Here is a 23,115-nt window from a genome sequence, read left to right on the forward strand (position 1 = left end):
AGTGTTGATTAGCCATAGAACAACACAGAGGCTGCGGATTTTAAAAACACCCCTGTGCTTTGGAAACACACAGCATTATGAATGTGTGGTGGGTAGATGAATACAGAACCACAAACCTCAATTTTAAATAAAATGAATTAAATAATCACGCTTCCTTTAGGAACCTAGTGCTTTATTATTCTTTAAATAGAATGAGCTAGAATGGTACGCGTTCTGCGTTTTTACGCTGTGAAATTAACAAGCGGGAGAGGCCGCACGGACTCCTCTTGTGGTGCAAGGGTGCTACTGGCCGGCTGGCTGAGGGGAGCTGCTTGAATTTTCCCCGCAGTGGTGTTAGACCTGACTTATTTGTGTCTTCCTTCTTTTCTGGTCCTTCGTGAACACTTCACTACTCTGGGTTCTGGGGGAAGGTTAGCAGGGACGAAGGGACCCCCACACGGACCCCGTCTGCATGATGCTCTGCTCCTCTGAGCCTGCTGTCTCCAAACTCCAGGGCAATGGGGTGGCGGCTTTCCCTGACAGCAAGGTTTACCTGAGGCCAGGTGAACATGGAAGGTCTATTCAAAACAGATCTGCCTACCCTAGTTACGTAATTGTATTTTCTACACTTTTCCTCCTTCTCTAGAACAACGTTTCTCTTTCCCCTGCAGCCTGCTGGGCACTGAATCCCACGTCCACATGGTGTTGCTGTTTTCTGAGTCCACACCCCGTCTTCTTCCTGCTGGGCAGTCCCTTCCAAAGATTCTGCTTTGGTGTTAGCTTTATCACTCCCACAGCTCCTGGCTTGCCCTGGATGTGGTAGGTGCCTAGTAAGTGCTGTCAGAAAAATGAATGATCAAAGTGAGTCCACCTTTGGCTCATCTTGTGCTGGGACCTGGCTGGAGGGGGTCACAGGGGGCTCCTTTCTGAGAGAATCCCAGCACAGTTCCCTGCCCGCTTCCTCACCTGTCCCAGAGGAAGAAGTGCTGCTCCTCCCTTTCAGGGAGGCCTCTCCAGGAAGCATGTGTGCAGTCTTCCTTCCTGCAGGACATCCATCTGCCTACTTCATTCATTCCTTCTTCTTTACCATTTGTCCACCACCATGCGACAACAGCACACAAATGCTTTCCTTCACACAGCTTTTCTCTGACATGCACCTGCACTTTCCTTTCCTTTTATGGTAAACTTTTCACACACAGTTTTCCCTGGGGATGGCGCACATGGGTCACTCTGACCTGAGGTCCCGGTGGCAAATGGACCTTACCCCTGTCTCCTGCTGCGTGGGGATGCACACTCCCAGCCTCGTCCCTGAATCGTCCTGAGGTGGACTGTGCTTGCCATCCTTGGTCCACACTCTGCTGCTACTTCATCCATCTCAATCACATTTCTCAAACTTCTGCAGCATGTGTAGCTCCTATCCCTCTCTCCTCTTCTCACATCCGTCTCTTGGGGTCAACAAGAGGCTTTTACTCAAGAAACCCTGCTGGGTGCAGTGGCTTACACCTGTAATCCCAGCACTGAGGGAGGCTGAGGCGGGTGGATCACGAGGTCAGGAGTTCGAGACCAGCCTGACCAATGTGGTGGAACCCCGTCTCTACTAAAAATGCAAAAATTAGCCAGCCATGTTGGCATGCGCCTGTAATCCCTGCTACTCAGGAGGCTGAGGCAGGAGAATCACTTAAACCCTGGAGGCAGAGGGTGCAGTAAGCTGAGATTGCGCCATTGTACTCTAGCCTGGGTGACACAGTGAGACTCCGTCTAAAACACACACACGCAAAAACAAAAAACAAAAACAAAAACAAAAAACCCTACGACCCCCCTAGTTCTTCCTCTTGGACCTTGGTGGCACCCTGGGTGTTGCCTTCCTACACGGGGCTTTATCAGAAACACCTTCCTCTCCTGGTTTTCTGTTTCTGATTTTCCTCTACCTGCCCTGTTTCTGTGCTTCATCTTACCATACATTCATGGCCAAACTTCCCATTTATGGGCCCTCCTTCATTCCCGCCTTATGCCTCCTCCCTAAGCAATTCCATTCTCAGTTTCCACGAATGCTGCTCCAAGGACAGTATCCAGGTAGCCACCTCTGCACCTGACCTCCCCAGGCCTCCAGAGCCACCTCCCCAAACCCTATGGAATATCATGCAGCTCCTCCAACTCAAGTGGGAAGAATACAAGTCCCAGTTTCTCCACCAAATGTGGCCCTGCTGCTCAGCTCTCTGTACGGATTATCGGCCCTGGCGTCCTTAAGTTCACCAATCCTTGGCTTCCTCTCGGTCTCCCCGCTTCTCTTAGTCCTCACGTGTGCTGTCCTCCACAGCCTGCCCGCCTATCTCCAGATGTTTTGTGAATCTGCCCCAGCATTTTTATTCCTACTACCACTGTCTTTTCCATGCCCTGATCTCTTGTGTGGACTTTTACAACAGCCTTTAGAAAATGCTGTGGGTTCCTCACCTCTCACACAGGACAGCTGGAGCATCACCTCAGGGCAGCCTTGGGGACTCTGGGAGTGCTTCTCCCTCCTGCCTAGACCATGCTGTGGAGTCCCCACTGTGCAGAGCCCCGGCATCATGCAGAGCCCCAGCCTCGTGCCCATGCCCTTCTCTCAGCTGGGCGGGGAGCTCTCTGCGGGCCAGTACGGTATCTCGGGCAATGGCGTGTCCTCGGTGGTCCTGACACAGTGTGCTGCTGGTTTCTTTATGGAATTTAGTTGGACAGAAATGATGATTAGGGGAAACTAGCCCAGAAAAAAAAAAAATTAAATTAAAAGCCTTCTATGGATGGAATTCTCTAATCATTTTAGTAAATGCTTGCAGTGTTATAAAGAATTGCACAGGAGCAAAGGCTGAGAAGCCTCCTCTGTATTGTCTGGCGTGCACCTGTGCGGCCCGTGGCAGAGCTGAGGCTCCCTGCCTCCGAGAGCGATCCGGCCCTGGGAGGCACCTGCAGCCGGCGTGATGGGCACCTTGCCAGTCCACACTCCACACTCCCGCTTCATTTAGGCCTGTACTGTGAAAACAGGGAGTCAGAAGAATTTTCCATCCATAAAAACGAGCTGATAATCTACCTTGAAGGTGAATATGTAGGTCTCAAAAACACATAAAGAAACTCTTTCTTCTTAAAACACTAGAGCTTGGTCCTCCTGCCTCACTTTACAGATGAGGAAGATGAGGTATAGAGAGCTGCAAAGTGCTGGGTGTCACATCACGTGTTCAAATGGAAACCGGAACACCAAACCCAGGTTTCAGAGGAGACAGAGAGGTTTGGAGGTCAGACAGATACGGATTTACATCTTAGCCTGGAGCTTACTTGAGCAAGTTAGTACCTGCTCAGATTGGTTTAACAACATGTCGCACATCCTCAATTTGCCAGGTGTTGGCTAACCTCTGGAAAGAGAGGGTGCCAGAGTCTCTGACTCTCATCTTCCTCATCCGAATGAAAGGGTGGGTGTTGCCCTACAGTGTTGATTGGGGACTAGGTGAACTTGTGTTTGCTGTGTGCGAGCTGCGCCCTGGCACCAAGTGTGTGCTGGGTACATGGAAGCTGTTGTCAAACCATGCTATCTTCCTGCTCATGTAACACACGGGATTGGAGCCACTTGCTCTGATTTGTTTATTTTTACGGCTCTTCAGGCTTGTTCACAAGATGGTTACAAAAAACACAGGTTTGCTATTTTGAGGAGCCATTTGAAAACCTGGAGCCATAATCACATCTAAAGATCTTTCACTGGAAAACGTTCAGCAAAAACTTCCTAAGTCCCAAATGCTCCTGAGAACGTTTCTTTGTGCTGACAGGTTTTGCTCTCAAGTATCTCAAAGTTACCCGTTTTAATGGGACAGTCCTCAAGAGGGCCTTGAAGTAATTAACTGGTCATCTTGTCGTCTCTCAAGCCATGTTATGACATGTTCCCCACTAGAAACTTGTCTTAGACAGTAAGGGAAACTCTTCCCATGCCACAGACTCAAAACCAGAACCTTAAACTCATATGCTAATTCCTGAGAATGTGCCTTTCCCTGAACCATCAATTCCAGCTGCAGTATTTAATTTATTGGCATACTTTACGTGCTGAAAGGATAAACAAAAAAAGATGTATGTCATTTCAATTCTAAAAAAATTTAGCTATATTCATGGATTTATCCCACATGATCAGAACCTAATTAAAAAGAATGCTTAAGATCAAAACCCATCTGATTTCAACCTCCTTCCTTATTGAAGAACCTAGAGTGTTGAAATGTCGAGACAACTATGACATGAGACAGACTTTACAGGTGAAATGCAATAAAACTTCAGATCTAAATATGCATTTGGATGATGTACAGAAATCCAGATATTTGGGCAAGAAATGTCTGTCTCAAGGCCTCTCTCCTCTGGGATTCCTGGCAGTTTCATACTGGAAGGGACGTCTTAGAGACCATCAGATTCAATTCTGTAATTATGAGAAAAGATGCCTGGAAGCCACCTGCCAGGGTCCCGGAGCAGGTCAGAGCTGAACTCGGGACTAGAACCCAGGCCTGTGCAGGAGCTCTGTTAGGGGAGGTGGGCTTCATGGTGCACCAGTCTCCTGGGGCTGTGCCATTGGCACACCCACGAATCCTGGATCAGTTGCCCATCAAGTTAACTAGGGGCCTAGTTAAGTCAGGTCGCACCGAGCTGTACGATGGAGATGACGTCAGGTAAGAGGGATGACAGAGACAGAGTCATGGGTGTTCGCACCCCCAAGGGTAGCAGTGAGATGTGGACTTACTTTCTGGAGGGACCCTATCTTTGTGCGGGCATCCGGACAGGCTGCGGTGATGTGGGTACAGCCCAGTTACGTGGCCGGTTCCATCACACCCGGGGGTTGGACACTTGCTCTCTTTCTTTTCTGTTCTTGAGGGATCTAAAAGCGACAACAGGTGCCAAGAGAATAAATGTTTACCAATCAAAGACAAATGTGATTATTTCACAATCTGAAGGAACCTTGCTAAAGAAAGAAATAAAGCAGGTGTCATGGGGACAGGCTGTGACATCAGACTTTTGCTTAGATAGTTCTTTGGTTTTGGGTGACTTTTTTCAACCTCACACAGTATAACCATGAATCATAAAGTATTTTAATTTTTATTCTAAAGAAAAGAAAAGCCTACCCCTCACCTTAACCCTGATTCATTATTTTCCCGTGTGTTACATGATAAGCTGTGTTGCTCAAAGGAATCAACGTAAATCGTGATGAGACAGTGACCTTCTTAGAGAACGAAATTCTGTGCCATCAGCATTCAGCAATTTTCCGTGAAATTCAACCAGAGAGTGTCATTCCGTTCAAAACCTCTGTAGCTGAATTTCTTTCTTATTGAGTGCTCTGATCGCATACACTAGAAGCTGCAGGATTTTACTGGCATTGAAATTTGCTCTCCGGAGGTCAGGTGACACCGTTTCGTAGCACACCAATTCGGCGCTTTTCTGACAATAAACTGAACTCTCAGAAGGCACTGCAAGCAAATGACCAAAACGGTGGAAAGCCCACCTGACAGAGGTGACGGGTAACCAACATGTTTCAGAAGCCACGGGAGCAGCCTTTTGTTTTGATTTCTTCATCTGTACTTGGAACCAGAGGAAGGCTCGTAGAATGCCGTGCATGCATACACAAAATTAAGAAGTAATGGGTTTCTACAGCCCTGTCGGCTTCTCTGCAAGTACCAGTCAAGGGCAAATTAGGGCAGAGCTTTGGTTAAAAGATAAATTCAATACTAGAGGCCAAAAATGTAATGATATTGCTCACAAAATTATTTCTATATCCGGAATTGACTACAGTTCATAAATATGCAATATAATAACTTCAGAAAATATTTCTAAAGTAAAGCTCAGACCAAACAGTAAATCTAAGTGTGTGAAACACTGTATTTTTAGCCAGTTTTTGAAAACCAGTTGCTCAGATCACCAACAGATAGTGATCATTATTAGTCCAGAAATGCAATAGTTAAATTTTCTTTAGGGATTAGTTCTTTTTGATATTCCATGAATCAGGCCAATCATGATTGCTAGAAAGTACATGTTTTACTTTTGGTTAAGAATTCACTTTATATCAATAAAAAGCTGGATTTAGAATTTTTTGAACTTTTATGGACTTTTCATTCATTCGGGTGAACTTGAAATAGACAAAGGACTAGCAGGAGTAGACAAATGCCATCATGTTCATATAAAAACACTCCCCTTTTCTTTTTTAGCTAACATTGTATTCTGCACAATGTGCCTCTCCTGTGCTGGAAACTCTCAAGTCAGTTCTGGTGTTGAGGGAAATACCGTTTGTACAATCATCAGCTACTTTCCTACCATTATTTCAAGAAGAACTTTGAGAACAAATCTAAAATTACGTGGTTGTGGCTTCAGTTTCTAATTACATTACTGGAACTTCTCTTACACCTGCAAACAAAAGGCTGGCACCTTACTGCCTTTTCAGTAATTTCATCATAACATTGGTATAAATTACTGTAAATACAAATCACTACAAATATAAAGTAGTAAGTGCACAGTAACAGTTTCAAAAGAAATACTGACAATCATAAACTAGAGATAAGAGATTTTGAACTAGATGTAAATGGCTAGTGGCCGGTGCAAAAAAGTGTAAGGTGTGTTATCTATTATTCATCCTTAAGTGATCCTATTTTATCACGACACTTACGACTACCTAACAAAATATATGACTTCCCAGATTTCAAAAGTGCTGTGAAATTAAGTAGGGATTTGCATGAAAACATTGTGGCTCCAAAGCATTTCAGGTTTTGGAAGACGACAAGGGTATAGTCTCCTCTCGATGCATGAGGTCCTGGTTGAGGTGGGGTCATGCTATTGGCCTTCACCGTTACCTCCCCTTGGTTTCTTTTCTCTTGCAATCTCAAAAGCAAACATACAAGCAAACACAAAATAACCAAGCAAGCAAAGGAACCAACACTTTAACCCAACACCTTGCAACAACTTATAGGAAAAAAAAAAAAGGGTGCTGTTTAGCCTGCTCCCTTCACTCTGCTGGAGCAGGCGATTGGGTAGAAGACAGAGGAGGTCCATGATCCAGGCCTTTTGCATTAGCTCAAGATTTTGGAAATGTTGCTCGTTGATACTTTAAATCAGTTTGAGAAGATTGTGTAGAAATGAGAATACAAGTGTTCTCTTCGTATTTAATAAAATAACAGAGTGTCTGAAAATAGAGCCTGTTGACACGCTAGTGGTTGCAGGAATTCTCTGTTGGCTGGGTTGGTGAGATAGTACCACAATTTTTATTTTTATTTTATTTATTTATTTTGAGATGGAGTCTCACTCTGTACCCCAGGCTGGAGTTCAGTGGCATAATTTTGGCTCACTGCAAGCTCCGCCTCCCAGGTTCATGCCATTCTCCTGCCGCAGCCTCCCGAGTAGCTGGGACTACAGGCGCCCGCCACCACGCCCGGCTGATTTTTTGTATTTTTAGTAGAGACGGGGTTTCACCATATTAGCCAGGATGGTCTCCATCTCCTGACCTCGTGATCCACCCACACTATTTTTTAAGGGAGCCTCTTTGCTCCACTTTGTTGGCCTTGCTTGGCTGTATGTATTTTGTTCTGAATATAACTACAGACATCTTTGAAGGACATTTGGAATAGTGTGGAAGACACTGACAGATACGGAAATGAGCTTTGGTCAAAGAGGAAGGCCTGGAGCAGCTGGGAGAGATGGGAGTCAAGGCCTTCTGCTTGCAGGAAAGTCCAAATCTGCAACCTTTCCTCACTTCAGGAAAAAAGCATGTCTCAGTTTTTACTGTTCATTCCCACCTGACCCCCATTTACACAGAGGAAGCAAGCAGTTTGAATTCCATTTTCTTGCAAACAAAACAAAACAAAACAAAACAACAACAAAACAAAGCGAGTCAAAATTTGCATAAAGCCGCTGAATTTAAAGAGACCAAGAAACCAAAGAAGCCACCGCAACATAGAATTTGCAAATCTCAATCAGCCTTCTCCTTTACACAGCATACCCTACATGACTTCATGCCAACACGCCATCCTCAGCTCTAGGATCCGGGATTCTAAAATGTAAGCCTAAAATATATTTGTCCAACTGAGCAATCACATGAAAAGAAGACACTGTTTCTTCCCCCAAAATTAAAATGTTTCCTTCCTGTATGATTCTCAAAAATTCAACTAAAAATTTCTAATAATTTTAGCCCATCTTGTTAACAATGATAGCACTGTAATTTTAAACATAGATGCTGTGTTCCATAGTCTTTAAAATGCCCAAATCAGGCCTGAAGCCCTACTGAACTAGAGAATCTACTGATTCTCTTTCCTCTAAAAAACAACCCCTTCGCTACATAACAACACTGCAACGGGCAAAGCTTCACCTTGCGACTGAAATGCTGTCTGTGCCCAGGCACCTGCTGAGAGCCCCTGAGCCTCTGGCTAAGGTACCTCTACAGTTTGCATTTGGCTGTAGTGATGTCCAGCTTGCCGCTTAAGGTAGGTGCACACATTGAGAGGAGAATACACGTCCGTGCCACAGTGGGAAAAAGTGCAGTTTTTCTGATTGTTTGAAGTTTATACAGCAACTGATTTTCAAGTAAATTCCTGAGCCTCACTACTGGGTTCACAGTGAGGAAACTCAGGATTTGTCATGAATAGAATGTAGTAAAAAACAGAAAAGGATCTTTGGGGTACTAACATAGAAGGATTTAATGAACTGCCAAATTTATGTTTTAAATTGCTTCTTACTGAGTTCTAAAAGAATATTGTGATGGAGATATCCACAAAGTCGAGGTTATGCATGAAGCTGAATTAGAACCTGCCTCATATTGAAAGTGGACACCGTCTTCTTTATAAACATGAAGACGATCATTCAGGTTGGAGATACATATATATACGATCTACTTACATACATATAGTATACATATATATATGTAAAGATAGCCAAATACATTGACATATGCAAACATGTGCCCACATATTTCATAAAAGAAAACTCAGCTCAAACTATCATATTGGATAGTTTTTGAGTGTTTTATAATAAACTAATATTTGAGAAAAGCGCCGTTTAACTGTTTCCACAACGGAATGGAATCAGTGAGGGGGGAATGAATATCCTAAAGAAATTGCTATTGATCTTAGCTGAGGCCACACCATGCCTTGCATAGCAAATGGTTTCCATTACCTTACTATCTTAAGATAATTAATGTGTAGTCACTGCCCTTATCTTACGTTATTGGTCATTCGGTTACTGTTCAATTTCTATCAGGGGTGTTTTCTATGAGGGCAGTTTCATCAATAACTGTCACCTGATGATAATTTTATAAATCATGATGCCGCCTACCCAATCCAATTTATAAAATATGTGCTTTATCTCGGATTGACTAATTGTTACATAAACCCTTGCCACTCAACATAGATTGTGGTTCATTTATAACAGCACAGGCTTACCCTAATATTTTCTATCACGTGATGTGTCTGTGCTTTAACCCTGTCTTCCCAGGAATGCATTTCCCACTGAAATATCCTACTCTTCATCTGCTCTAATAATATGACGTTGAGCTGCTTTATGTATTTCTCAGACAAATATTTTATTTGCTTGTCAGAAACGTAATCACAAAATATCCTTCTGGAATCAACTCTAAGAATGTGCAGTAGAGACATAATTCAGTGTGAGTCATACTTTAACTGGAGAGTACCACCAACATCCTTTACCCTAGCTCATGTTTTCATGAGGCAACTTACGTTAGGTAGAAATATTACCTTTACCATAGTATGGCTTTTTGACATGGCTGTCACTGGATTTAGGCTTTCTGTCCTCCCCGGGAAGTTGTCTCGGAGACTGGTCCTCATATGACCTCATATTGTCCCTCCTCCCGGCTTCCATGGCCATCTTCTCCCTCATGGCCTTTGCTCTTTCCGTTTCTAAAGCAATGGCTTTCTCCAGCAGGGTCAGGTTCCCCTTGGTCATGTCGAACACCTCTTCAGACCTGTCCGAATTCACGGAGGTGGTATCGTCGTCCCGCTCGTGACACCCGTCCTCCTTCGCACAGCTGGCAAACACTCTCGACCGAGGGCTCAACTGCTCCTCCAGCCGCATGAGGTTCAGCATGTCCGAGTAGTTTCTGTCCGGCGTCCTTCCTGGGAAGTCCTCTTCTTGCCGGACGTGCTGACGGATGTTCATGTTCTGCTGCGGGTTCCTCTCCTGCGGGTTGGTCTCGCTGAGCTTCCTGGCCAGGTCGAAGCACTGATTCCTCAGACACTCCAGACTGCTCAGACACACCTCCTCATCGCTCTCCTCCACCATCTTTTCCATGAGTCCATTGTTCATGGGCTTCCCCAACATGACGTAATTCATATTTCTGCTATCTTGCTGCGACATGCTGTCTGCGTAACTTCTGTCATTCATGTTATCTGAGAGCACAACACCGTGTCCTTGGGCTAATAATTTAAGGGAGTCCACTGTTTCTCTAACAACGTCACTGTCTAAGTCTAAACTCAACTCACTTTTCCGACCCAGGTTTTCGTTTTTGTCACTATCGTCTTCCAGACTATTGGAGGTATTGCTGTTCATTTCGGATTCAGTCCTGGCCCGGTAGGCTGCGTCCTCAGCGATTTTGCCGAGGTTTAACAACGACTTGGCCACCAGTTCATCGTAATTGTCATATTCGTCATTATTGTTATCATCCTTTTCTGTGTCTTGCATTATTCGAGTATTGTGACAATTCATTTGATGGTCTTCTGCAAAGAAAATAAAAAAGACAAAAAAGAAAAGAAAAGGAAAAAGTGGCTAGAACTGGAAGCTTAGTTGCAACAGCATGGATAGCACGTTACCTGCAAGTCAAACCGTCTATCATCTCATAGAACCGTAAGTCCCATTTGCGGCTGGGTTGAAAAAGTTGACATAAAGGAAACGGATGTTGCTAAAAAGCAGAAGGCCATTTAAAATACTTGTTGTGAATTATTAATTTCTTTAATGGATCTTAAGATAAACCAGTCAGTGTGGCAAATACGATTTTAAAATATTAATTCTGTATTTTTCATACATTTTAAGAATGACTTATTTTCTCCATTGGCTTGCTTTATCTACAGCCTCGCCAGATGTGTATTAACTGTGCTCCTCACATTACTAGGCTTTCTAAGAGTTCATGAACTTTACTTGTTGCCAATTCTGAAGCAGATGTTTGCAGCAATTGCTTTTAAATGGTCTATTTTCACAGTGGTGTGTAGGCAACACAGAGGACAGCCTCAGGTTCCTGAGAAGTCAGGCAGGGGTGCCGGCTGCATTGGGAGCTCAGAATCATAAGCACACGTTGGGGCTGAATTAAGAGTTCTTTTGAATCCAATACCTTCCAGACAATTTATCATGATACACAGTGAAGCAATAGAAATTCCACAGTAAAAGTTTAGAAAGTAAACCTGATTCCTCTGACTGTGTCTCCACAGGTTTGAAAGTGAGAGAGAGAGAAAGCGTGCAGCAGCCAAAGGCCTGTAAAAGGCGGGGTTGAGGTGAGTTGGTACAACCACTGCACAGTGTTTGACCGCACAGGCAGAGCTGGCACATTCCTCCATCTCACAGCCTCAGGAAAAGCTTGGTGAGCGGGTATAATGTGTGAGTAAGTGTCAGGCTTCATCTCAAAAAAGTATTTGGAAAAACTCTTTAAAAAAGACCATGTTAAAAATTACATAAAACCCTTATGTTTTATCTCAAACGTATTCTGTTTCACACTCAAAGAGTATCTGGGATTTGCACCTCTAATCACCATGCTAGGTCACTGCTCCTATGTACATTGCAAAATATGAGTAATAATCAAAGGGTTCCTAAACGCATCTGTACCCTTAGATTAGATGTCGTTAACCGCATGCCATTTTCCCATCTGTTCTTCGGTTTTGTGATAAAAAATCCAGAGTAAGAAGAATGCCTAAAGTTTATTAATGATTTAAAGAAATGAAGTATATTGACCTCTACAAAATACCAGTTCACTAAAAGCTGAGATGGGGGGCTCTGGTGCTTTCTCTACGGGTTTTATGCAGAAAAGGCTTTTGTTAGTGAAAAAAGACTTGGAGTTCAATGTCAATAACAGAAAACAGCATCTTTGTTATCCCTGCTGAAGGAACAAATATTTAAGATCTGACACACCTTTCTAAACTTCAGCAAATCACATTCACCTTTTATTAGACATAGAGAATCACTACACTAATTGTGTGAAACAAATATTGCCCTTCTTCTGGATAATTCCTATAAATCATCTTCTTTATTATAAGGATAAAAGTATTCCCCAAGAACAGCAAAAAGAGAGAAAATCGAACTAGTGAAAGTAATCAGAAACACTGTGGGAGTATTAATCTCCAACGTACCCCTTGCTATAGCCTAGTGTTTAAGCTTTTAGGACTTGAAGTCAATCCTGTTTTAATGAATATTTGGAAATATAAAAGTCATATTCTCCTCTCAATTTATGCACTTTGTTATATTCATGGGCTGTGATTAGAGACGTTTCCCCAGAATAACAAGCTGAGTTACCCTGCACAATAGCTACGTTTTAACAGCCAGAATCACTGTGTCTATGAAGGCCCAGCCATGAGATGAAAGATAAGCTATGATTTGAAAACAAAAAAGCACAGGCCACATGTTGGAGCATTTTGAAAGTTGAGTCAAAGAAGATACCACAGTCAAGCAAGACACTATTTTCATGATGATCTCCTACGTTTCCTTTATGGAACTCATTGTGTGGTCCTGAAGAATTTGGAAAAGAAGCAAGACCTTGAAAGTGGTGAACAAGAAAAGAAACAGCCTGTCTAATCCTCTTTGCTGCTTCTAAAGCCACAGAAAGCCTACAGGTGGAACGGGTCCCGGTTCGCATCTTATGAACTTCCTCACCTTCCTACAAATGTGTTATGTACAAGACTGGTCATTCTCCACATTCCAAATCTCAGGATTAGCGTCAATTTGTTTCCCTCTGCATTCTCCCTTCAGCAGCACATAGTTAAGAAGCACATCTCACCTTTTTGATAATCAGACACTTATCTGTTTCTCCACTCAATTCATAAGTTACCTTCCCCCAACAAAATTAAAACAAAAATGGACAAGCCTCTTCACGCAGGGTCTTAGCCGTGCTGATGTGTGAAGCTGAGAGCAGCCAAGGAGAAAGTCCCTGAACTGTCTGGAGGCCGGCAGAACGCAGACCACCTCCGATGCATCTCCAGCTTTATACTCTAATCACAAAGCACACTGAGGGCACGGTTCGTCCTCATACCAGACTGATATGGAGTTAGAAGTTCTACAGCCTGGCGCTCATCATGACTTGTGTGATGCTGAGGACCCAAGTCTCCAGGCCTTAATCTGCTCAGTGGGGATCGCAAAACTTCCTGGCCCTTTGTCGGATCTCCTACAAGAACCATGCCACAGGATATGCCTCCTAAAGACTGCAGTTTGCTCTCTTACCATTGGCCCCAGAGCCGACTCCTGGGGAGAGCAGCCCGTTGGTAGAAGAAATCTGGAAAAGGCAGTGGAAAGCGTATTGGCATCTGAGCACAGAGCCTGTCGTGTGCTTCCCCTCTTCTTCACCCCTTCTTCATCCTCCTGCTCAGTGTCATCTGAGCCTCTCCCAACAGCAGCAAATGTGGGGATGGCGGGTGAAGATGGCATGGGCAGCCTCAAAGCCTGGCAGGTGAATGGAACTTCTCAAGCTACCGGTCTTTAACTCTTTTAAAACATATGTGAAATGAAGTCAACTCCTAATTATGTGGGCTCGTGGAGGGGAACAGCCAGTCAATCATCAACAGGCAGGCTCTGAATCCCTGCTGGGCATCAGCCTCATCTGGAATTCAAAGTCGTTCACAATGAGCTTTTGGGATTCCCTCCCTGGGTGTGCACACTCCCTTTCAGGTATGCTTTTCTGAGGCTAATAATGAAATTAGTCACATGATGGGATGGGCTATGGGAACTAGATCAGAATTTTCTGCGCCAGTCTGGGGTTGAAAACGTGATGCAAATAATCCACAAAATGAACATTCCAACCTCAAAAATCAGGAGGCCATTTTACTAGGTTTTTTTTTTTTTGAGATGGAGTCTCGCTCTGTCATGCAGGCTAGAGTGCAGTGGTGTGATCTGAACTCACTGCCACCTTTGCCTCCCGGGTTCAAGCAATTCTCATGCTTCAGCCTGCTGAGTAGCTGAGATTACAGGTGCACACCACCATGTAGAGAGAAGGTTTCGCCATGTTGGCCAGGCTGGTCTTGAACTTCTGACCTCAAGTGATCCTCCCGCCTCGGCCTTCCAAAGTGTTGTGATTATAGGCATGAGCCACTGCTACCGGCCTCCATTTTACTAGTTTCTATGTAGTGACTATCGCTCTATCAAATAGGGAGAATGTATGTGTGATAAAAGAGCCCTTTATCAGGAAATTATTTTAAAGGACAAGTTTATGTTCTAAGTAAAAGCACGTATTTAGATGGAGATTTAAAGAGAAGAGCAAAGCATTCTCAGCTCCCTTTTTTGTGGTTTTCTATTTTAAATCTGTCATTCAGCAAAGCCGCACAGCAACGGACTCTGAGCAGGAGCCTCCCGTCAGCGAGGGCCAGCCCGGGGCTGCCCACACAGAGTTACTGCACTGGTTTGGAAATCAGAGAAGAGCTGGCCCAACTATTCCAGGTGAAAAAACTGAGCCCAGAAAACAGAACCCATTCAGTGGCTGATCTCATGGGCCCTTCTACCTTCCTATCAGCCAATTATTCTACAAACCTAACTTGTGTTGTGTTACACATGAGACCTCAACTCCCCTGTGAGTGAGCTTTATGAAACGTTTTAGGGCTGAATTTTCTCTCTTTTGAGTCAGGTTGTTATAAACAATTTATGCTCCATAGTTACAATTAGAAAATGAAAACATCTTCGTAAACAAAAGAAATGTGGTTGCTGTGGGCCATTTATCCTCCACCGTCCTCACTAAGGTCTGGTAGAGTTAGAACTCTGGATTATAACTTTATATACAAGCCTTGGCTTCTTAGTGGTCTGTCCCTAAGATACACAACTTTTGATTCCTTCAGCATCTAGTCCTGATTGAACTACTGTTCTTTCTGGTCACTGACACAGGCCCCAGGCAAGCAAACGTACAACGGAATAGAAAACACAGAAGAAGCTGCAGGTGGGGACTGTACTCCAAAGCGAAAATCACCCTAGACTTCCCCGGGTCGGAGGAGACCTGGTCTGCAGTGAGTTTCAAATAATGAAGGACCATTACTTTCCATGGCATTACAGAGGTGGTGTTTTGTTACATAAATAAATCAATATCAAAATATTATCTTGACTTGTAAATACTGAAATATGACAATGTATTCATTCTAATGAAAAGATGATGGTGTTTTAATAGAAATTGCAATGATAAGGGAAAAAAGCCACATAAACCATCTATATATTTCTGTTTGTTTGAGACAGGGTCTGGGTCTGTTGCCCAGGCTGGAGTGCAGTGGCACAATCACAACTCACTGCAGCCTCATTCCCCCTGGCTCAAGTGGCCTTCCTGCCTCAGCTTTTGAGTAGCTGGGACTACAGTCATGCCTCACCATGCCTGGCTAAATTTTGTATTTTTTGTAGAGACAGAGTTTCACTGTGTTGCCCAGGCTGGTCTCAAAGCGATCTGTCTGCCTGGGCCTCCCAAAGTGCTAGAATTACAGGTGTGAGCCACTGCACCTGGCCATAAATGTTTCATATACCACATCCTTCTGTGCAGAGGACATGAAGTTAGTGAGTACAGAATAGTCTGACTCACCTGAGTCTGGTTCCCCTGACGACCCCATGAGAGAGGCACTGGGGCACCCACTTCTCCCTCTGAAGGTGACAATACAGAACCACAGAGGCTGACAGTTTACGCCATCGCTCACTGTGAAACGGCAGAGCTGGAGCCACTGAGTTCTGGGTGCGGCACAGCCCTGAACGTTCTACAACGCTGCCTCCACTTCCAGAGCAAGCACCCTGCACAGTTCTCGCCCCACGGCCTCCCAGGAGGCACGTTCTACACCAGCCAGACATGCAGCGCTTCAACAGCAGCGAGGAACGCGGCTCCCTTCTGTCTCGCCATTCAGAATGTTTTTGTTCCTATTTTTGCATTTATCTCCTGACTTTTTTTCTCCTTGCAATACTCCACATTGATTTATGGACTGAAGACTTGGCTGTGTCACCAGCCACTCAGAGCTGTGCTGGAACTGCCAGCTTAGTGAACCTGCCAGTCACCAGGATCCTGATTAGTGGAGTTTGGGTCCATTCTGATGTGGAAAAGAGATTAGAAAATTAGGACAATCCGGGACTCCGTCCGGACTGATATTCAAGAAGGCGCTGGGTTTGCCACTCCAGGTGCCTGGGAAGCCTGAGGGATCTGCTTGGGTAGGAGGGCGGGAGACAGTTGAGAGCCAGGATAAGGATGTGGAGGGAGGGAACCGGGGGCGCAGGACAGGCCCAGACCCCCTGACTCTTGTGTGGGCAGGGGCCCGTGCTTACTGGAGCCCACTTACTGCCCTGGCCAGGACCAGGCGGAGCAGCATGAGTTCATTTTCTTCTCGCTTCAGATGCCCCAGGCACACGCTGAGACACTGCAGCTGAGACACTGTGGTCTCTTTCCTTTCATGAGATGGGAGAAGTCACCTTCCAAGCCCGGGTGGCCTTCAGGCAGGTACCTCTCCTAGGTGCGGTGCCAACCTCAGAGTCCCTCAGCTGCCCGCCACGCAGGACATGGCCTGGCTCCGGGAACAGCTATTCTCACTGCCAGCACGAGATCCCTGCACCCTCCTCTGTCTCCCTCACCCTCTACTGCCAGTGACAGAGCCCTGCAGTTCCACTCAGGTGAAAGGGGGACCTGGAGGGTGACGTGGCACTGACAGTGGGATGCACGTGTCTTCCCCGCCAGGCCACACCATCCCTGGCTCTGCTCTAGATGTCACCATCATGCTTTCCTACTACATCTAACTCAGGAGTGCTGCTGTGTGTCTTATTTCCAGTAGCGTGGGACATTTTCAGAATGGTCTGTCTGTATGCACAGTTCAAACAGTGATTTCTGAGTTAACAGAGGTTAAAATTCTCCCAGCAGAGGCTTGCTCTCACTACTCTTATTCATCTTGAGTACAGATTAACACAGACATTTTTTTCCAGTGCCGGCCATTGCTGTTTTCCTTGAATTTTAGTACTAGACAGAATTATAGAGATCGTGCATTCAAAATTTAATATGTGAAGAAACTTAGGTCCAGGGAGTCGAAATCACCTGCTTGCCATTCACACGCCCTCCACAGAATTGCCACCTTGGTTTTCCTGCATGTCAAGCCTTTCCTCTACCTTTCAAATCTGGTACATATTCAGAGGGTCACAAAGCAGTGTCATCTCAAAGATAATTTTCTGAGACATAGGAAGATCCGTGTTCAGCAGGCATTCATCTGCTTCAGGTTGGAAAGACAGATCTCAGCCTCAGGTCCTGCACGCTCCCTCAGCTGGAGAGACAAGGAGGCCCGCCCGAAGGCGGCTCCACTCAAGAAGAACCCTTCCTCAGACCCCTAATTTGAGTAAGCGCTCAGGAGGGACACAGAGCAGCGGCTGGGGATGGAACGGAGGGACTGAGTTTTGCACTAAGTGCTACATGACATGTTCCAGATCTCTTCCTAAATACCTGTCACCTGATTGGAGAGCCTACTTCTGGACGCCCCGATTCTTTCACTGAACTACTGGAGTGGCATGTCCTCTCGGAGCAGAGCAGCACACCTGCCTCTCAAGGCACCCCGTGGTCCCTGTGGGGCCCTCTCTTCTCTGATAACTCATTTGCCTCTTTTGCTCAATAGATGCAGACACAATCTGATTCTACCTTGATCTCCTTTTTTCTTTCTCTTCTAAACCACAGGGTGTTTTCCTACCATAACCATCTCCCTGCAATCACAAAGCTTCAAGTGCTGGTGACGTACCCACATCAGATCCTCCGTGATGGCAACACGCCTCACCCACGTCCTGCGGGCAGAAGCGTCGGGGCTGCTGGGCACAGGGAGGGCTCAGCGCCGGGCCGCTGGGAGCTGTGAGTATAGGTGAGGAGGTATCTGAATTTTGCTTTCAGATACTGATAAAATACTCAAAGTTGCTCTTAAGAGTTGTTTAAAATGAATGCTGTCTGGAATATGATTTCCCTATTGCTTATAAAAATATGTAGGATTGATCGGCATGTTTTTAAACTTTTAGGCTCGAGGGTCCATGTGCAGGTTTGTTTTATAGGTAAACTCGTGTTGCAGGGGTTTGCTGTACACATTAGTTTTTACCCAGGTCACAAGTACAATTCCCCAGGATTTTTTTTTTTAAACAAGGAAAAGTAGAAATACTACATCTTAGTCACCATCTTCCTGCACTGCATACACTCACTAGAGTGGCCGGAGGACCTGTGGTTTATGTGCTGCAGTTCGCCACTGTTTTTTCTCACTTTTGGCGATTGTGCAGGTCCATGGTCCTGTCTGCACATACCCTGCATGTGGGAAATGGCATGTCATGGCCTCGGGTCCTGCTGAGACAGCGTCTCACCACTCACCCCTTAGAGAGGAGAAGGGCGGGGCCGGCCTGGGGGGAATCTTGCCTCCCAGCTTGGGCCTTCCCTCTGCTCCTCATCTGCCGTGGCAGACGAAGAAGCAGACACACCTGGAGAGGTTGGTACCAGTGCCCAGTGCCGGGCGGGATGCCTCGCACGTATTCGAATACCTCACAGAGCCGCACGGGCACTTCCTCCACCCTCAGCGACGCCCACGTCTGCTGGGCCTTGCAGGGTCTGTGTGGTCGCTTCTTTGTTCTCTTCGGCTAATTACTGGGGAGCTGGTTTTGGTGCATTATATGCAAATTACCCAAAATACACTCCCAGCCATTTTGCATGTGTTGTTCTCTCTATGGTTATTTCTGGGCCTCCGTCTCGTTACCATAAATGTCTGCGCGTCGAGCAGCTCGACCTACTTATCCACCAATGGAAAGGATTCTCTGGACTGAGGTTTGTTTCCCTGTGCCTTTGCATCGGCTGCTGTCTTTTGCTTTCTGTCTCCGTACATCAATCTACTCTCTGCAGCAGGCGCAATGCCTTCCTCAACTCCAGGAAAGGAGCATGTATCACCTCACTCCTGTCCATGCCCTCATTGCAGGGCTCAGGGACCCTAGGAAGGCGCCTGTCTGCCCTTCACGCATATGTGAGGATGCCCCACTAAGTCACGTATTTCTAAAGTCATCTTGGTTCCTGTCACTGCCCGAAAGCCTTCTTGACGACTGAAAGGAAGCATGCAGGCCAGACACTGCCCACACTCCCACAGCCATTGACGGGGTAAGGTGATAGCAGCCCTAGAGAGGCACTGACTCAGATTTTGGAAGATCCCACATAGCTGATTAAGCTGCAACAACACATCTCTTAGAAGAATGATCCTACGCAGGAAATTGAGGCATGGAGGAAAGTGTCTATTTAAGATAGGAGGCATTTATGAAATTTCATGAGCCATGTGTTTACCTGGGTGAGATATTGAGGTGCTTAGATACTCTCATCAAACTGAAAACGGCAAAATCTTTGGAGAGGACGATGTAGCACAACCCTTTTATCAGATCCAAGAGAAGTGTAATTATCACAATTTTGCACAAGCAAGTTCTGCTGGGCATGGCAGTGGGGGGAGAAGGAGGGAACTAACAGAATAATAGCTATTCATTTAGCAGCTGTTTATTGTCACACTTAGAGATGAACAATGAACCAAAGGGACAGCATCCTTGTAGTCATGGCTGTTCCACTGCAGTTGGTGAAAGAGATTAAAATAGAGAGTAAATAAATACTATGATGTCAGATAGTGACGTATGTTCCACGAAAAATGCAGCAAAATCAAAAGACAATGGACAGTACGTGGGATGGGGGTCGGGCAAGTCCTCACTGAGAAGGTGCCACTTGAGAGAGATCTGAAGAGGCGGGAAAGTGAGCTGTGCCAGGGAGGGTGTTCCGGGGGAGGGGAGAGAGGGCGCCAAGGCCCAGGGTTGTGTGCCTGAAGCTCCAGGAGCAGTGGAGCCACGTGCTGGTGGAGTGTGCTGGAGGGGCAGGTGGAGGGAGGGCTGTGAGGTCGGGGCTGGGATACACCAATATGGCATCAAGACACCACCCTGAATGCCTTCTGCTGAAGCCAGGGAAGCCCGGGCCAACCACAAGCACAGTCTAAAGGAGAACAAAAGCGTCAGCAGGCGGAAGCCACGCCGGCCGTGTCAGTGTGCCGGGGACACTCCCTGGAGGCCCACAGAGGACCTCTGAGCGACACGCTCTTCACGCCTCACACCGCTCTCATCATCTTGTGGATGAAGGGATGGATCTGAGGAGGAGTTCAAGGTCAGGTGGCTACGACATACACCTAGGAATCCAAATCATGTTGGTCCAATGGACAAGGCAGCTTCCACAAGCCCCCGCTGGGCTGACAGGGCCCTTTCGCAGAGAACCCAGGTGAGAGTTCAGAGAGCCGCGGAAAGTACCCCCGGGTTCCCAGGTGATAGAGAAGACCTGGTCCCTGGGCATCCCTGTTTCCACTTGGAGGAAGTTCAGCCAGCACAGATTCCAGCCCCAAAGTGGAAGAAAGACCACGTAGGCTGAAGAAAACATAACTTGGGCCAGAAAAAAATGCTGAGGGGTGAGGATGCCTTGGCTTTAAGTTGTTAATGTTGCTTCACTTTGAACAGTGAACAAAACTTATTTTCTGAATTCTTCCGAAGAATGACATGTATTTTCTATAAACTGCCCACCAGCAGGGCAGCACGCATGTGGGACCATGCTTTCGTGTTCTTGCGTGCTACAGTGATTTCAATGTTGTCCTTTCTATGAGCTAAAAGGTGAATGCATGAAGTATCATTTATTTATAAAACTTTGAGGGTCTTTTTATTTGATGACATTTTAGGTATCTGGCTTACATAAAGTAAGAGATTAAATAATAAGATAGTCTATTCTTCTACCCAGAGAATGAGCTGTTTGGAGTCAACAGCTACTCAGATAGGGATAGACTGAAACATTCAAACCAATTACACCACTGCCTCTGTCTCTGTCTGTCTGTCTCATTCTCTCTCTCTCACTGTCTCTCTCCCTCCCTCCCTCCCTCCCTCTCTCATGCGCGCACACACACGCACACACAGGCACACGCGCACACACACGCACGCACACACGCGCGCACACGCACACACGCACCCACAGGCACACACACCCACAGGCGCATGCACACACACGCACACACACGCACACGCACACACACACACGCACACACACGCACACACATGCACACAAGCGTGCGTGCACACACATGCACGAACACACACGCACGCACCCACAGGCACACACACACCCACAGGCGCACGCACACACACACGCACACACACAGGCACAGACTTTCTGGATCAGCTGGACGACAGTGACGACTCCTTGTCCCCACAGTGATTGCTTTTATTGTCAGCGCTGGGAACCCAGGGAGTAGAGATAAGGCTGTGAAAATTCTGGTTCTTCTGTTTTCCAGAATGGGTTTGAGACACAGGTGGCTGCTCACATAAATGTACTCGATTGGAAGGAACTTGAGAGGCCCTCAGGGCCCCTTTTCTTTGTCTCTGGTATTCCATATTTCATCTGTGTCAGAGAGAAGACTGATCTGTTTCTGCAGAGCTTGCAGAGACAGCACGACCACTTTTCTTAACAATCTGAAGTTTAGTGAGCCTCAATATTCAGAAATGTATGTTCTTATTTTCAAATCAAATCCTTAAAGCCTCCACCTCAGTTTATTTAATTCTGCCCCCTGTAAAGAACCATGCTTTGTATTTTTTACATACATGCCTCTTCCATACTGTATTATGTATTTCTTCTGGAAAATGATGACTCTGTTTAGTTTTGTGTCCGCAAGCAACCCAGTGCCCTTCTGGGTACAGAGGAAAAAATACACACCGTGTTTTGAAACGAGCTGTCGTGATATTCAGAATCTTTTAAACTCTTGCAGCCTTAATATACATGATATATTTGCTGCGTGTGGGGAAGGGGTCATGGACGTTAGGTTCAGGGTTACAGAAGAGGGTGAATAAATGCGTGGGAGCGTAATATCATGCTGAAGTTGTCCTTAATCACAATTGTGATGTTACGGTTCTGAACTGCTTCACATCTCTCCAGTGTTTTCATATTCTGCAACCTCTTTAAGCTTCAAAACAAGACAGCAAAGTGAATGAAGGGCACATACTATTATCCTAATCTTAAGTGAAACTGAGGTCCAGTGAGGCTAGGTGACTTGCTTAGGACATGCGGTACAGCCAGAGCTGATTCCTCAACTCCATCTACCCGTGGATAAACTAGAACTTGCAGTGAAACCTAAATTCACAAGGCATAGCAGATAAACTCTTATTTTCTTAGTGTGGACCTTATAAGCACATTGAACAGAAACATATTCGACCTCACTGTCTTACATTTTCTGTTTTAAAAGGAATTTCCCCAGGACTTTATGCATCCACCTGCATCTTTTTGTTTTGTTTTGTTTTTTGAGATGGAGTTTCGCTCTTGTCGCCCAGGCTGGAGTGCAATGCTGCGATCTCAGCTCACTGCAACCTCTGCCTCCCGGGTTCAAGCAATTCTTCCGCCTCAGCCTCCCGAGTAGCTGGGACTACAGGCATGTGCCACCACAACTGGCTAATTTTTGTATTTTCAGTAGAGCCGGGGTTTTGCCCCATTAGCCAAGCTGGTCTCAAACTCCTGACCTCAGGTGATCTGTCCCCCTTGGCCTCCCAAAGTTCTGGGATTACAGGCGTGAGCCACCATGCCTAGCCTCTACCTGCATCGGAAATGTACATGGCATGATATTCGCAGCCAGATTTCTGCTTTGTATCAAAGTACCTGAAGGTTTTTGAAATGTAGGATAAAACTATATTTCTATAATTTTGCACAGTTTGCATGAAGAGAGTTTAGGTTTTTTAAAATCATATATTGACAGCTAAAAATGTCTAATTCTATGATTACTCATTCCCAAGACGTGGTGCCATGTACTTCAACGTAGCTGCTTATACCATGTCCTAAAAAAACGCCTCTGTGGATGCAGGGAAAGGTTTTTAAGATGATAACAAATCATCACATTCTTTCTCCCAACTGTGTTCACAGTCTTCCTCTGGTTGAAGCCTCACACACTAAACATATGATCTTTGTTTCTA

General features: G+C 45.6%; 1 protein-coding gene across 31 annotated transcripts in view; it reads right to left on the minus strand.

Annotated features, from left to right (window-relative positions):
• The window catches only part of LOC105497564 (myelin transcription factor 1 like), a 533,126-nt gene that overhangs the window by 122,548 nt on the left and 387,463 nt on the right, over positions 1–23,115 (minus strand). For 21 of the 31 annotated variants that reach the window (XM_071076157.1, XM_071076139.1, XM_071076141.1 and 18 more), the window contains 2 exons: positions 9,705–10,682; positions 4,721–4,855 (listed from right to left, as the gene is read on the minus strand). In XM_071076157.1, the coding sequence (XP_070932258.1) occupies positions 4,721–4,855; positions 9,705–10,682 (1,113 nt within the window). The remainder of the gene's footprint in view (positions 1–4,720; positions 4,856–9,704; positions 10,683–23,115) is intronic. The other 10 variants (XM_071076159.1, XM_071076145.1, XM_071076160.1 and 7 more) reach the window with 2 other exon arrangements.

This window comes from Macaca nemestrina, chromosome 13 (assembly GCF_043159975.1).
Source record: "Macaca nemestrina isolate mMacNem1 chromosome 13, mMacNem.hap1, whole genome shotgun sequence".
Lineage (NCBI taxonomy): Eukaryota > Metazoa > Chordata > Mammalia > Primates > Cercopithecidae > Macaca > Macaca nemestrina.